Source organism: Prinia subflava, chromosome 25 (genome assembly GCF_021018805.1).
Source record: "Prinia subflava isolate CZ2003 ecotype Zambia chromosome 25, Cam_Psub_1.2, whole genome shotgun sequence".
Taxonomy (NCBI): domain Eukaryota; kingdom Metazoa; phylum Chordata; class Aves; order Passeriformes; family Cisticolidae; genus Prinia; species Prinia subflava.
In genome coordinates, this window is record NC_086271.1 from 5,136,362 (window position 1) to 5,152,512 (window position 16,151).

The following is a 16,151-nucleotide window of genomic DNA, read 5'->3' on the forward strand; positions in this document are numbered from 1 at the left end:
GCAGACGTGAAGAACAACAAGGTTGCTCCTTTAATCCGTCCTGCTTCCTCACTCTGTGTTTAACCCATCCATGGAGGATTCCTGCGCCCCTCCGGCCAGGATTGGCGGCACGGGGAGCCCTGTGGGAACTCCTTGGGCTGGTGTTTGGGGCCCTGTGTTGTGGCTGTGCAGTAAATGCAGCTGTGCTGCCTGCAGACCTTCAAAGGACGGGGAGCTGCGCTGACGTGTGTGGGCGTTACCGGGGATGTGTCTGAGTGTGTCGGCAGCAGTCGGTGCTGACAGGGGTGTTCTGTCTCCAGCGTAGAAGTTTGAAAATATTTGAGTTTGGTTTTTTTAAAATCAGATCTATTGTTCAATGTGCCAATGTTTACAGCTGTCTATCTCCCCTGAGAATAGACTGGCGGGTCACTGCTCAGCTTTCCCTTGGCCAGTCTCCATGGGAGCATCCAAGGGAGCAAATGTGTCCAAAAAGGGCTCTATGCTGGAAAGGAAGTGGGGGGACTGTGCTCGTGTTTGTTTCAGCCCTTCCTCCTGAATGAGGAGCATGGGCATCACTTTTTGCCCTGCTGGACCTTCCAGGACCTTCCTGGAAGGAAGGCCGTGCTGGAGGCTGCTTCAGAGCTCCAGAAATTCTGCTGCAGCAGAGCCTGGGGCTGTTGGAATGAACCAGGACACTGAGGACTGTTCCAGTGCATATTAATGTCAGACAAAGTATGAAAAACTGATGTTCTTCTTGAAAAGTATGGATCTGTTCAATTTAGGAAAGACTGTCCAAGTTGTAAAAGTTAATGGGAGCAAAACTTTTCAGGAAAGAGTCGATGGGTAAGGATAAATCCTTGTCTTCTGGAGGAGCTGCGCGTGCCCAGTACTCACCTGTTCATGGCAAGGTTGTTGCCAGCCCTTCAGATGCACTGGAGCAGCAGCGTGAGGATTTGTAGGATCCAGGTGTAAACATCCCCTCTTTAACACAGGAGAGCAGGGGTTTTGCTGGAGGAGCACAGGCAGTGTGTGGAACAGGCTGCCTTGGAGCTGTTTCTCAGCGGAGTGACCAGAGCTTGTGTCACCTTGGGGCAGATTTTACTGAGTTACCAACTTCTCAAAGGCCGCATCAGGGTGGCAAGTCTGATAAAATGCTGGGCTGTGTTTGTTTTGCTCTCCTTTTCGTCAGGGTTTTTGGGGGCAGTAGCAGGCAGATCTGAGCAGAGATGATCACAATTCCCTTTCCTGGGAGGTGAGGAGTGCTCGTGGCAGGGTCGCTCCCTGTGCGGTGGGTGCAGGTGGGGAGCCTCTTGCCTGTAGGACCTTTTTTGTCAGCAAGATTCCCCTCTTGGAAATTATTGGCAGCTGGCAAGATAATGAGTCCATTTCAATATAAATGAGCTTCATTTTATTAATTTCTGCCAGCTCCTGAGCAATTCATGAACTGCTTTTCAGATCTCAACCAACCGCTTGGGGGAAGAAGAGGAGGTGGGGGGAGCAAAGAAGGAACGTGAAGGAAGAGAAAGAAAACGAGAATATTTCTAATTTTAAAAAGAGCCAGTGACTCTTTTGAGAATCCAGCCAAGAGTGGATTCCCCACCAGGCAGCTCTTAAGAACGTTAAGGGCAGCAGTATCCCCTCCTCAGGTTTTCTTCCTTGCCACCTGTGGGGAAGTTCATACCTCTCCTAAGTTTGTGTGCAGTGTTGAGGTGATGTTTTAGTACTGGTGCTTGTCTGAGAGAAGGGGAAGCTGGATGAGAGCTGGACTGGGAATGCACTCAGTCTCTCCCAGGCCTGGACTAGAGCTGGGTTTTTTGCAAAGGAGCTCACCAGTGGTGCCAGGCTTGGAAAGGGCTGGGATTTGGTACCCACATGAGCTCAGTGACTGACCTGAGGACTGTTCTAGGACTTGGCTCAGGTCTAGGTAAGCACAGACTGATCTCTTGTATCTGTCGTCGTGAGCACAATTTACCCGAGAATCCTTTCCTTGCTCACAAAACCAGATGTAAATGCTCTGCCCCAATGTCTGATTTGCCCTTGGAAAATGGTAATGAAATCCCTGCCTGGAAAACCGCCCCTTCCATAAATGAGACAGTCTGCAGAGAAATCTCCTCTGAGGCCTTCCAGCGTCTCCCGGGCGGCTGGGTTCCCCTTGCTGCCAGAAATTCAGCCCTGCTTTGTTAGAAGGTGCCTCTCTTGGTGGTCGTCTTCAGATGCAGGTGTGGTTTTGGCCCCGAGCTGAGACAGACCGGCCTCAGCAAGGGAATGTTAAAGTCTGGGGGGATTTTGGTTGTGCAGAGATGTGGGAAGAGGAACTCTCCACATCCTGTGGTTGGGGCTGGCTGTGCTTGACTGGGTTTTTCATTTATTCTGCCACCATTAGATTCCATCATCCGAATTTGAGCACAGCACTCCGTGCTGTACTGCCCAGTGCTCCTTAGGTAAGTGCTGATGCCAGGCCCCGGCAGAAGATGCTCCTGTAGAGCCCTCCCTGCTAACCCTTTGATTTGTTCTTCTCCCCTTTCTCCCCAGGTTTTTGGCATGTAGTCATAGACTCTGACGCGGGAGTTATGGACTCGCTGAGTGGCAGGTGCTGACAGCTTCTGCAGTCCCAGTCACTGCTCATTTTGGGGTCATTTGCAATTCTGTGCCTCTAAATGCCACAGCTCTCTGGGGGAAGGTTGCGCTGGATACCGGGACTGCCTCGGAAGGTACATGTGCGTCCCTGTGTGTGTCTGTAGGGCTTGGCTGTGCTCTGGGGCGCTCGGGGAGGGCGTGAGCTGCATGTTCTGGGTGCCCGGGCTTGGCAGCACGGGGGCTTTCAAGGGCTGTCGAGCAGCTCCTGGTGACATCCCTTCCTCCCTCCCTCCTCCTCTTACTCAAATTGCCTGCAGGGCCTTTCTGGGGTCCATCCCGTGCTTTAACATATGTGAGAGCGGCTCACAAAAAAGAAGTAGCTGGTTAAGAGGTTCTGATGTGAAAACAATGAAATACGCCGCTGGAGTTTCTGAGAAACTCAAAGGCTTTCTGTGGAATTTCAGCCTCTCCGTTGCCCTTTTGAAAAGGCGCATTTTAATGATAATAAAATGTGTGTGTTCACACTTGGTTATTAGTCTTGTACATTTTTCTATGTGGTTCTGGTGAGTTCAGTAAAAATCTTTGTTGTTGGCTGGCAGATTTTAGCAGAAGTTTATTTCTGTAGGCTCGCTGCCCGCTGTGGATTTGATCATTGTTCTGGTTCTCACAGCCTTCGAGCTATGCTCCAGGAGAAAAATACAGATTTGTCACCAGGGCCTCCCACTAGAATCTAATTTTAAATTTGCAATCTGTTGTCTTGTGAGGTGCTTCAAATTCGGTTGGAAATTTAGTATTTTTCAGATACGCTTCTGGAATCTGGTCTAACCTTTTGCAGGTTTAAGAGTTAGTAACATAGGTTTAGTTGAAATGAGTATTCTGGTTTTGTAATTATTTTGAGAAATAATTTAATATCGGGGCAGGGGAAGAGGAAGGAAAGCGACTGTTTTTAAAGGAAATTATGTTCTCTGAGTGGGCCATCATCAGTGGTCATCTAGAATGTGATGTAATTTATGTGTATTTCATGTAAGAGTCACTCAGCAAAACCTCAGCAGTTCAGCTGGAGGTCAGTCTGCTTTTCCACTATACCCAGTGTAGGGAACACTATCTTTCCAAAGCTTTCCTGCAAAATTCGTGTTCTCGCTGCTGGCACCCTAATCTTGATGTCAATCTGAAGTTTGAGATTTCAAAAAACTTATCTCAACCCCCTGTCCTGTCTCTTGATGTGCAAGCTGGCTTAAAGGTGACTTCCTTGAAGTCACCACAATTCTGACATTTTCCCTGCGCTGAACTGGGAAGGAACAGGTTTTCTGGGAGGGAGAGCCCTTTGCCAGCATGGATGGTCAGGCCACCTCTGCAAGGATGTGGAGGCAGAAGTTGCCTCCCCTTGTTTGCCTGGCTTGGGCTGCAGATCCGAATCTGGATCTTCTTCGGCGAGCGCCTGAGTCAGGGTGCTGCTGCCTCTTCCAGGAGACGTGCCTGTCTCCCTGCTTTGCTTTTCAAACCTCTCCCTCCCAGAGACAGAGAGGTTTCGTCAGAGGCCCTCTATTCCCACAAAAAGTTTGGGTTCTGATGAATCAACGTTTTCTGCTGAAAAGGGTCCAGGCAGTGCTCGCAGTGCGTGGCCCCGTGCTGATCTCTGTGAGGCTCAGGGTAATTCCCAGCAGATTCCCCACGCCACCACAGACCTGTGTAAAGTGTGGAGATGTGTCACACTCCATCTGTGTCTATCCTGGTGGTACCTTGATGGGTCTTTAATGGTGGCCTTTGCATTTGGCTGCCCGAACTAACAAGGGCAGCCTTTGTCCTACCAGCACTTGCGTGCAGCTCCCATTAACATTACTCATTTTCTTAATTTGATACAGATTTTTTTCACTGAGTGTGCTAAATGCAGTTAAGCCACAGACAGGCAGCATCTGGCAGTTGTGGCTGAGCACTTTGAGACGCTGTTGCCCCAGGGTGTCTGCTGTGGCCAGTGGGAGGGGGAGGCTGGGGCTCCCCTCCCCTGCCCAGCTCCCGCTTGCTGAGGATGCCGGCGTCTGTAGCAGTGCCAGTTCCTCTCTCAGGGCTGCCTTTTCACATCTGCCTGAGCTCACCTCACAACTCCCTGCTGCCAAAAAACGGGGAGGTGTCACTCGCTGTCCCTCCTCCTGGCTGCTGTGTCACCCTCCAGAGGCACTGTCCACTCCTGTCACCGCTGTGTCACCCCTGGCGCGTGCCAGGCCAACTCTCTAGCTCAGCACAAACTAACTGATGAGCTCTTTCTTGTTGTTTTTTCTTTGACCCCCCTGGGTTTATTCTCTGCTGCACCAGCGCCTGATTTGGTTCAGGGTGACTGGTGGAAGTGCTCAGCCAGCAGTGCAGAAGGGAGGCAGAAATGGGGATGAGAATGTGGGATGGGGGTCCCTTTGAGAGGACCCCCCTCAGCTTGACCTGGTGGGGTCGGCTGTCCCACCCAAGCCGTGTCCTGCATCTCCCAGGGGAGATGGGCTCTGCCAGGGGATGGTGGCAAACTTGAGGGGTGACATGTCTTGCATGGCTGCGGCTGGATCAGCTGCACTACCTGCAGCCCTCTTGCACCCACCGGGCAGCATTCCTGCGACCTTGCAGCCAGGAATTCAGTGGGATTAGGCAGGGCCTTTCCAGGCTGCAGGAGTGGGGTGTGAGCTCACTGATAGCCTTTTGTGGATTTGCAAATGTCCTCACCCGAGGTGCCAATCCATGGAGTTAAAAAAGGTCAGCTCTTTGCTTTGAAGTCTGACACTTCTTGCCAGTCTCTAGCAGAAACTTCATTGTGTGAAATCACTCCCTGAACATTCCTTCTGTGGAGAGAAGACTTCCCTCCTTCCAGGAGAGTGTTATTTCCTCACAGGATGCAGCCTGAGCTGCTGCTCCTTTCCTTACCAAGCCCATTTGTGGTCCTGTTGCTTTTCTGACTGGGGGAAAATCTTGCCTGGCGTGGTCAGAAGGTAAAGAATCATTCCAGGTTTCAAAAAGACTTTTAAAACTGCTCATTCTCCTTAGGATGAGAAGGCATGGCTGGAGATGGGATAGATGACTGGGATAAGGGGTGCAGGCTCTTTTGGGCTGTGCAGCCGGTGGAAATCCTGCTGCATGGAAATGTGGTGAGCAGGAACCAAGGCATTGCCCCGAGAGGGTTCCTTCTGCAGGACGGAAGCACTGAGGTCTGGTTTTAGATATCTGCAGAGGAAAAGATGCAGGTTTGGTGCTTTAAAATGTTCTGTAGGCAAAAGCTGGCTGATTGTTTTTCAGTCTCTGTCAAAGAGCTGTAGCTCTTAGGAGGTAATAAACCTTGTCTAGGGATTGATAGAGCTGTCTTTTTCTTTTTTGTTTTAAGATTTAAACCTGCCCTTTCTTCAGTGCATTTATTTTTCTAAACAAGTCATGGCAGACAAAGGGAGTTCTGCCATTCATTTCAGTAGATGTAGGGGAATTCCTGCTGTATTTTACTTCACGTGCAATTGCATTTATGTTCAGTACAGAAATGCCCAGATATTTACAGTGTTGTCTGTTGCTCCAGCACTGAACAGACTTCTGGCCTTAGCCATGTGCAGCTTTGCTGGGTAGAGGAGCAGAGGCACAGCCCTCTTGCTGTGGTCAGAAGAGTCTCTGCAGAGTTCAGTTCTGCTGTGCTGTCCCGTTGTTCAGTGCCATCAGTTCCTCACTTTCCATGTGTTTATGTAGGGCTAATTCAGTTCTGTGCAGCAGCAATTCTGTGTATAGAGATAGTGAGGGAAAATACGTGTGGTTGCATTCATTCTGCCAGCATCTGGTTCAGTATCCATCAGCATCTTGGCAGAGGAGAGGAAATGGCCCCAAGAAATTAAAAACTCCAGATTATTTTACTGTCAGGGCAGCTTTTTTATTTTCAACCAAAACTAATGGAAATACCTCAAAACAAAGAATTCTTTTCAAGACTGACAGACTATTTTTCTCTATGTAATTGCCTTGTGTGTAATTCAGGGTCTCCTGTTTAATTTTGAACTTTGGCATTTACTTTTCTTATTCTTCGCCTTGCCGTCAGGCCAGAAGGAAGGACCCAGTACTACTGATAAAATATTTCTGACATTTGTTGAGTGAGATCAGAGACCTCAAAGTGTTTTCCAAGGTTGAATCAGATCATCACTCCCACCACCTGGATGGGAAACCTGTTCCACGGCGGGACGTGCGCAGCTGAATAATGCAGGAGGCTGGGGCTGGGGCTGGGGACACAAACCCCGTCCCTGTGTTCCAGCTCAGATCAAAGAGCTCAGATCTGCTTATCTGCTTCAGAGGGAGTGGGAAGGAGAGGTTATTTTGGTATAGTCTGAGTCACTCATGCTAATTTATTTTTCATAATATGGCTTTCTTGTGTGGGGCTCTCTGTACCTGCTTAATGTTGCACAGTTTTTTTGTTCCAGAAATCAAACCTGTCATTAGCTCGCTGCCAAATGGGTGGATTTGTACTTTGCTATTTAGTGCTTCACTTTGCAGTTCCTAGCCAAAAAAAAAAGGTGAAATCTCAGCTAAAGGTGTACATCCCTTTACTTTTCAGCATCTGTTACCTGGAGATAAACAAGAGCTGTTGATTTTTTGAGTTTGTTGGCTGGAACGACGATGCTGATGCTGAGAGTCAGGTGAATGTGCGCAGAGCTGTGATGGCGCTGCGGTGCTAAACTGGTTCCAGTTCACACCGAGCTCCAGGGTTCAGTCCTTCCCTCTTCTGCACTCCTCGCTTGCACCAGCAGAGCCATCTGGCTGTTTGCTACATTCTGGTTTAGCTGTATTTCTAAGTTTGCTGGTGCAGCTGCTGGCTCCCGTAATTATTTCTGTGGGATTACTGCTGCAGCCACGGCAGTCCTTGCGAGAACCTGCGGTGTGGGCTTTGGGACAGGTTCAGTAATTCACGAAATGAAAAAGCAGCTGTTGGTGTTTTGGGGTGTCCGTGTGCCCCCCTCCCCTAACGGTGCCCGCTGTGTCTCCCGCAGACCGTGACGCCATGGGGAACGCGGAGAGCCAGAGCGTGGAGCACGCCTTCTACGGGGACAAGCAGCCGGGGCTGGGCCGCAAGCACACGTCGCGCTCGCTGCGCCTCTCGGGCAAGGCCTCGCGCCGCACGCGCCACGCCTCCTCGGGCAAGATCATCCACCGCAGCTCCGAGGTGAGCACGCGCTCCAGCAGCACGCCCAGCATCCCGCAGTCACTGGCCGAGAACGGCCTGGAGCCCTTCGCCCCCGAGGCCAACCTGGAGGACTTCGGCAGCGCCATGTGGGTGGAGCGCGTGGACATGGGCCTGCGGCCCGTGTCCTACCACACGGACTCGTCGGTGACGCCCAGCGTGGACAGCAGCACGGTGCTGACGGCCGCCTCTGTGCACAGCATGCCCGGCTCGGAGGAGAGCCGCCTCTACGGCGATGAGCCGCCCTTCCTGGCCGAGGGCGACGGGCGGGCGCTGCGCTACACCGCCAACGGCGCCGCCTTCGCGGACGCGGCCAGCTTCAAGAAGAAGCGCTCCAAGTCGGCCGACATCTGGCGCGAGGACAGCCTGGAGTTCTCGCTGTCCGACCTCAGCCAGGAGCACCTGACCAGCAACGAGGAGATCCTGGGCCTGGCTGAGGAGAAGGACGCTGAGGCCACACAGGGCCCGCAGGCCGGCGGCGCCCCCCAGCCCCTGGCGGCGTGCCAGCGGGCCAACTCCATGAGTGACCTGTATTCCCCCAAAAGCCCCAGCGCCGCCGTCAACGGGGGCCCCCGGAACGCCTTTGGAGGGTACTGCCGGAACCTGGCGTCCAATATCCCCGAGCTGGGGAGCCATAAGATGGCATCGGTCACCGCCGAGGACGCGCCTTCCTCCTACAGCAACTACAACACGCTCCCCTGCAGGAAGTCCCACTGCCTGTCCGAAGGGGCCACCAAGCCCCAGATGAGCCATAGCAGCAGCATGCAAGGCAGGAGGGCCAAAACCACCCAGGTAAGGCGGTTTTCTTCTGTGATTTGGAATTTGCCGGGCTGGATCTGTAGATGAAAGTTTTCCAGGTTCTCCCAGGCTGTGTTTTCCTTCAACACCCCCTTTCCAAGCAGAGAGCTGTTTCCAGAAGAGATCTGAAGTAGCCAGGCTCGAACTGGCTCAGTTCCATCACTGTCCCTTCCTTATCTGCAGCTCTCCTTGGACCTTTTCCATTCCTCACTGCCTCTGAGAAAGGGGAATCTGCATTTGCCAGCAGCAGATTTCCCTGCGTGTTGTGTGGTGCTGATGGTTCCTTTTTTTCCAGGGTAGCTGCCAAAACTGATCACACTCCTCTGCAGAACTGTGTCCCCCCTTTTGCCCTCCCCGCCTTGTCACCCTCCCCTGCCTGCCCTTGTGGCTGGAGGCAAAGGAAAAACCTGTCAGTGTTTCCCCTCCGTGCTAAACTCTCACTGGGCTGAAATTTCTCTCTTCCAATTAGCTGACATTTGTGTCTGTGCAAAACATCTCCCCAAAACAGCACTGGCACTGCCAGGCCTGCTGTAAACTGAGAAATGATGGGGCATGGAGATGCATGGAGGAGATCCTGCTCCTCTGAGCCAGGGACAGCACAGAGTCAAGAGGAGCTTTGCTGTCAGGTGCCCCTCCTGCACTCCAGACACCAGGCCTGTGATCCTGGGGCTTTTTCCTGCGTGTTGCCCTGCTTTTCCCTGTCCTGTCTGATGGAGTGCCTGCCTCAGGCTGCAGGCAGTGGTTCTGCTGGCAGGTCAGTGGCAGCTGACTTGTAGAGAGGGGCAGGAAGGAGTTCCAAACCCTGCCCTCCTCTCCCAGCCATGCCTGGCACACGCTTTTGTGGGCAGATTGTGCTCTGTTTGAGTTCACTGGGATCTTCTGAGAGCAGAGGTCCAGCTGCCTGGTGGAAAAGCTGGCAGTGGTGTGTTTTACGTGCACCATTCTCTAGAAATGGCTCAGAACCATGGCCTGGGCACACAGAGCAGGGATGGGGCAGGGCTGCTCCCCTGCTGCCATTGCCTGGCTCATCCTGCGTGCTGTGCAGCGCGTGCCAGACCCAGGAAAAGGGCAGAGCTGCACACTGGTGAGGGCCAGAGGCTGGCCAGAGCACGTCCTGCTGCTCCCTGAGCTGCTGGCGGGGCAGCAGTGTCTGAGATGCCAGGCTGGGCAGCAAACACCAGGCAGGCTGTGCAGGGCTCGTGGGTGCTGCTGGGATGGGGCTGCTCAGGGACTCCCTGCTTGTGCTTGATCTGCGGAGATGGGCTGCTGCTAAATATAAAGCTGACATGCTGAAACAGATGCTGCAGCATCCCGCAACAGCAGCTTTGTTCTTCAGAATCAGCTCTTTGCGCTCAGAGGTGAAAAGCCTTTGGTGCACCAGTGCAGGATAAAAACCTAGAAAACAACAACAAGGAAAAAGAAACATAGATGGGTTTTGGCAGCCCTGGACCTAACAGCTTTCCTGGAGATTGCTGGGTGCAACTGCTGCCTGCAGCCTGCTTTCGAGTGTATTTAAGGAAAACGAGAATAGTCAGTGATGCACAGCCAAGCATTTGTTTTTCTTCTTGGTGCCTATCCTGGCATTCAGAAGATTCCTCTGAGGCATGTAGTGAAAGTCTGGAATTTAAGTAGTATTTTGTGAGGCCTCAGCCATACCCAGGGAAATTATTTTGTGGGGCTGGTTTCACTAGATGTGTCTCCCAAGACTGGAGATGATGGCTGTAAGGAGTCTTAGCAGTGATTATTACCATGGATAAATTCAACAAAATTAAAGCTTTGCAAAGGTCAGAATTCCTCCTCCCAAGTCTTTAATCCCAGCAGCATCCTGTAAGTATAAGATAGTTGTCAGAAATGAAGTCGTGTCAGCCCCAGCCTAGCCTGATCAAGCTTAGGGAAATGACTGTCATTACGTGTTTAGAAAGGCAGAAAAGGAGTCCAGGTTTGCACCCAAAGTGAAAGGAGTTCCTTGGTGAGGCTGATGAGGTGGTTTTGGGTGGGGTGAGGGGAGGAAGTGGCCAGCCTGTGTCTGCACCAGGTCCCCAGTCAGCAGTGCCTCACGCTTTGCTCCTCTTTCCTTGGCACGGCTGATGTGGAGTGTGCTGGGAGCTGAGGCTGTGTCACTGCCCTGCTCTTACTGTGCTCCTTGGCACTGTGCTGCCCTGTGCCATCTGGCATTGGGCACCTTTGGGGCAGTTTTGTTTCCCTCTGCCCTCCCAGTCTTTCAGCACTTTCATCTTTATACTCTCCATGACCCTGTTGTCCCAGAGCCTGCCATGCTGGAAAACACTTCCTGCAATAAATCTGTGTTTTGGACAGCCTTCTCAACTACTTCCCCCCTCCCAATTCCACAAAATAATTGTTCCATCCTAGGGCTGTGAGGGCACCACACAAAGGTGACCCAGGGCCAAGTGTAATGGGGTGTTGGACAGTTCTCCCTCTTGGCCCCCGGGCCAGTGAGGTGTCACTGCTCCGTGGAGTCACCTAATGGCTTGTCCTAGCCAGGAGGGAGGGTTCTGCCCAGATCCCTGTTGTCAGCCCTCACAAGGCTTTGGGGTTGTGTTTGCCAGTGGTTTGGGGTTTTTCCACATTTTGGAAAGCTGTGGCCTGGGGTACCTTTAGTCTCAGCTGCCCTGGAAGGGCCTGATGATCACTGGTGGGTGACTTTTGGCTAGTTCAGTTCCTAAAGAGGTCACTGCCAGAAGGGTGAGCCTCAGACCACAGCCATGGCCTTGTGCCCTGGTGTTTGGTGCCTGAATCCAGCCACCATTCCATTGTGTGCTCAGCTGCATTCACGAGCACTGTCATGGTTTCTGTAAGTTAAATTTACTGTAGGCTGTCACTAGCTGCACCCTCTGGGCTGTGCTGACCCCTGCTCCTGGAAAAAGGAGCCAGAATCATGGCTGCACATGTTTTGTTGCAATGCCTGATCCATGGGTTCTCTGCAAGTCCGGGGTTTACATTAAAGGAAAAAATACCAACACACCAAAAACAGGGCAGAAAATCCCCCCCATCCAAATTTAAACCCTAAATTGAATGGTGGGAGTCACTCTCCACTAATTGAAGGGAGCTTTTTCCCATGGAGAGACAATTCTGTTCAATATGCACAAGTGATTAGTGCTCACAGGGTGGCTCTGGGGCACCCACGCAGCAGTTCTGCCTTTCCCAACGTTGTGCCATTAAGGGTTCAGCTCTGCCGAGCGAGACTTCCCGGAGAGCTCTGCTGGGATCGTGTTTGACTTTTGGAGCTGATGTGGTGTAGGTGGAAAGGGCTTAATTGGCTGACATTTGCACCCGTTTTTCCTGGAAGGGAGGTAGCGCCGCTTGGATACAGCTTGTTCTCACTGTGGGTTGTGAGATCCCCAGGATCCCGCAGCCTGTTTTGTGGGATCCAGATTTTGTTTAGAGGCCCTGTTGTGTCCTGTGGCAGCTAAACATCTGCCTGCAGGAGACTCCCTCCTCCTCCTCCTCCTGGTCTGTGTTCAGGGACAAATGTACCCCATGCTCGCCTGCTGTTAGGAGCCCTAATTGACGTTTCAAGGAGGGAGTTTGCCAGAGAAGCTGGAAATATCCAAGGCCAGGTTGGACAGGGCTTGGAGAAACCTGGGGTAGTGGAAGGTGTCCCTGCCCATGGCAGGGGGTAGAACCAGATGGGATTTAATATCCCTCCAACCCAAGCCAACCCAACCCTTCTGAGATTCTGTGAATTAAGGGGTGAAAACCTTAGGATGTGGCTTTGTGCCCCTTCCAAGCCCATCTTGCCACCTCCTTATTCCATATTCCTTGTGTAGCTGAGTGGGGGGAAAGGAGCAAACTTCCTGCCTGCCTCACTTGGAAGCTGTGCCGGCTTCAGCGCCAGCCCCAGGCCATGTCCTTGGCGTGTTAAATCCCCTTTTGTCCAATTTTCAGATTTATTACTATTTTTAGGCCTCTCTAGGTAGCCTGCAGGAATTTGGGATCTCAAACCTTAAAAAAAAAATCCTGCATAAAAATTTTTGCAGAATATGCAGGAGATGAAACCAAGGGGTTTTGTGGGAATTAGATCAGGATGTACGGAGGAACCAGTCTAAAATTAGACAATCTTTCCAGTTGATTTTATTTTTTTACTATCTCAGGGAATTTTGTAACTGGTTATAGCGTTCCATTCTGTTCTGTAAGATGGCTAAACTCCAGAGAGCTGATACTTGGTTTTAAGTTGTGTAAAACTTTTTCACAAAATCATTTTGTGGCTGGGAGGATGTAACCCCAGAATGGAAAAGGGCTACACTGGGTCAGTCCCATGGAAGCACCATCCAGCCAAGTACCTTGTTCCCCAGATACCAACTGCTCAGCAAAAGAAAGAGAGAATATGGGGTGGGTGAATTTTTCTTCAGGGCATTTTCTCCTATGCCAGCAGGTTAGAGATTGGAGTCTTCCTGTGCAAGGAATGCATCCAAGGCTGTCAGGTTGACCTGTCCCCCATGGATTCTCTTTTCTGAAATCATTTTCTGCTTCTGCCTTCCACTGCATCCTGTTCACTCTCTGCAGAGCACCTGTGGCCTTCCAGCCTGCTCTTTCAGCCCTCCTCAGCCATGGCTTTTCCAGGCAGAGCATCTTCAGCAGCTGAAGCTCTGCTTCTCTGAGGGAATTCTGCCTGCAGTCTGGAAAACATGGCTGTTTCCAGCCTAGGTGTGATTCCTAATCAGATGGACACAAACCTTTAGTCTGAGCTGTTTGACTCCAGGTAGAGTCAAGGAAGGAGATAATGACAGAGGTGACAACCTTCAGTGACAGCTCCTGGCACACAGGTTAGTGTGTAGCTAAAAGCAGGGTGTTACTGCTTGGCAGCTGCACTGTGGGGCTCACTGATGCCAGCCTCTGTTCACCCAGACAGGGGTTGTTCCCAAGGTCTCAGATGTGGCCTGAGCCACGTTCCCAGTCCCCAGAAGCTGGGAATTGGGACCATTTGGCTCAGCTGGCTCCCGAGGCTGGATCCCACTGAGGAGCAGTGGTCAGCTGGTCACCCTGCTGAGCCTCCAGGCAAACCACCCCCAGATGTCTCTGCCTTCAGCCCCAGGCCACAGGGCAAGGGAGGGGTGGGAACGGGCTGGGGGAAACAGGAACCACTCGTTTTTGTGGCAGCCCAGGCTTGCACCGGGGCAAGCTGCTTGGGAATCCACATCTTGGGTCCTGGTGTGGCAGCTCAGAATGACCAGAATGGAATTCCAGACCCTGGAATGCCTGGACCAAATGAGCTGTTGATAGCCTGGCTGACTGGAAGTGGATTCAGTGAGGAAGGCTGGAACAGAGAGCTTCTGCTCCACATTCGAGGTCTTTTCTGCCCTGTCACCCAGATGGAGGAGATTACATCAGGTATTTCCCAGTCGAGATAGTTCAAAGCAAACAGCAGTCACTCCCTTCAGAGCACACAGCTCTGCCCCAGTGTTGTCAGGGAAAGGAGCATGTGAAAATTGGTGTTCTGGTCTTCACTGGTAAATATTTTGATTCTCTTTCAAAGACCTTAATTTGTTTTTCTTCCTTAGCTCTCGGCCAGAGGCCAAGGGAAAGCAAATCACCAGTCCTGATATTTGATCTAGCTCCACTCAGGCATGTTTTTTTAAACAGTAGGACTTTGCTGTGTGTACATCTGAAGTGTATGTAACAACATTGGCAGTAGTTGTATTCTCAGTAAAGCTGTGCGTGGTTCTAGTTCCAGATATTCTGCACTGAAAAATCACAGACAGGTTGCCCCAGCTGCTTGTTTGCTGGGCTGTGCTTACTTGCATGGATGCAATTTGCAGGATGCTCCTTTCCAGTGAAGTGGTCCATTGAAGTGTTCCTTTTCAGGGAGCTTCAGTGTGTGATGCTGTGCCTGGGTGTCATCCCTGATGACAGGAATTTCCCTCTTCCTTGAGCTGGGTGTTCTCAGATGGTGTGTTTGGATTTCAAGCTGCTGTTCTAGCTGCTGTCCCCCATGTCTGCCCTCTCAGGAAGGATTGCCTCTTCTTGGCCTCAGCAAACAAAAAGTAACCCAACCCTGTATTTTAATTTAACTGGGAGGATTTTGATGGCACGTTGCCCTCGCTTTAACTGGAGCGCAGTTTGGCTGCTTTGATTAGTTTATGGCTAACTCAGCTCCTCTGGAAACTTCCTTCGGCTGGGTGGTCCGCTGGGATGAAAGCAGGGTAAATTTGGGGGTTCCTCAGTGCCTCCTTTGGGAACAGAGGCATTAAACACTGCAGCACCCCAGAGCTGGGGAATGGAAAGTGGGAACTCGCCCCAGATCTGTGCAGCTGTTGGGAGCTGCAGGCAGGGACCACACTGTAAGAGGCTTTACTGGATTAGGGCTGGATTCCCCTTCGTGGAATTATGGACTTTAGCACCCCTCCAAACTCAGTGCTAGAGCCAGGCAGGAGCTGGCGGGGATGATTTCATTTTCAGCACTTTATGTCTCACAGCTCCAGGGCTGTACTTCCCTGGGTGCTGCAGGAGTCCCTGCGTGTCCATGGTTTGCCTTTAGGGCATCAAAGATGAGAAAGCGAGGTTCCCTGGGGAAGCACAGAGATGATCTTCCTGCAAGGGCCCACATTTTGGCTGGAAAACGTCTGGGGAATCAGTGAGCCAAAAATGCTGCCGAGCCTCCGTGCCCAGAGCTGCCAGCTTAGCCTGGGGTGAAGGAGCTGAGGGTACTCCTGAGGTAAGAGCCCGGGCTGCCTGCAGCTCTGGGGGATCCTGACCCCTGGCACAGCGGTGTTTGCTGCCTGCTGTCCCCCAGGAGCACAAGGCATGCACATCTCCCTCCCACATCCCAGCGTCTCCTGCCTGCCTGGTCTGTCCTTCCAGGGTACCAAATGACACTGCAGGCGTTCACCTGGGCTCACAGAGGAATCCTGGGTCCACATCCACTGAAATCCGTGCCTTTGGACCTTCCCAGGGATTGCTGCCCAGACACCTGTGACTGTGATTCATCCTTTCATAATAAGACTGGACTTTGTTGCCAGGACAAGTATCTGGAGGTCTGGGCTAGTCCCTTTTTGTCAGGGGCAAATTTGATTTCAGAGAACCCTGACCCAAACCTGCTTGCATATTAAACTACCCTGAGCAGCTTTAATGACACATGCAAGGGTTTGTTTGTTTTGTTTTTTCTAAATTTAATTTCTTAAAAATTTTAACTCTTTCAGGCATCTCAAGAGCTGCTGCCCCAGTGCAGTGAGTGCACAGAAGTGGGAATTAATCAATTTTTCCCATTCAGGTTTCAGCTGCAGTTTAGGATTTATCTTTGCTTCTTGAAGTGACTGTGGAGGAAGGATTCAATTTGGATTTGCAGCAAGCCATACCTTGACCATCAAATGATGGCAGAGTCAGTACTGAAAAGAAAGGAGAAACACTTATCAGGCCAATCTTTCCACACAGGAGCTTCAAAGGGACACCAGTCAGATAAAAGCATGCAAACCATCAGGCTGCTGGCCCACCTGAAATGTGTTCTGTGGTGCTTGCCTCAGGAGCAGCCAGACAGGTTGTGTGCAGTCACTCTTGCTGAGTGTGAGCATCTGATTGCTCTGTTGCTCAACAGGACAGGGAACAAAGGATATGCGTTGGCTTGGAGGGAGCCCCTTCCAAGGAAAACCCCCACTCAGCTGTACTT

The 16,151-nt window shown here is 51.6% G+C and overlaps 1 protein-coding gene across 7 annotated transcripts in view; it reads left to right on the forward strand.

Annotated features, from left to right (window-relative positions):
• TIAM1 (TIAM Rac1 associated GEF 1) overlaps nucleotides 1-16,151 on the forward strand; it is a 152,113-nt gene that overhangs the window by 77,785 nt on the left and 58,177 nt on the right. For 4 of the 7 annotated variants that reach the window (XM_063419452.1, XM_063419449.1, XM_063419453.1 and 1 more), the window contains one exon: nucleotides 7,542-8,524. In XM_063419452.1, the coding sequence (XP_063275522.1) occupies nucleotides 7,553-8,524 (972 nt within the window). In that variant the 5' untranslated portion in view covers nucleotides 7,542-7,552. Of the gene's footprint in view, nucleotides 1-2,511; nucleotides 2,691-7,541; nucleotides 8,525-16,151 lie in introns of all 7 variants that reach the window. The other 3 variants (XM_063419448.1, XM_063419450.1, XM_063419451.1) reach the window with 1 other exon arrangement.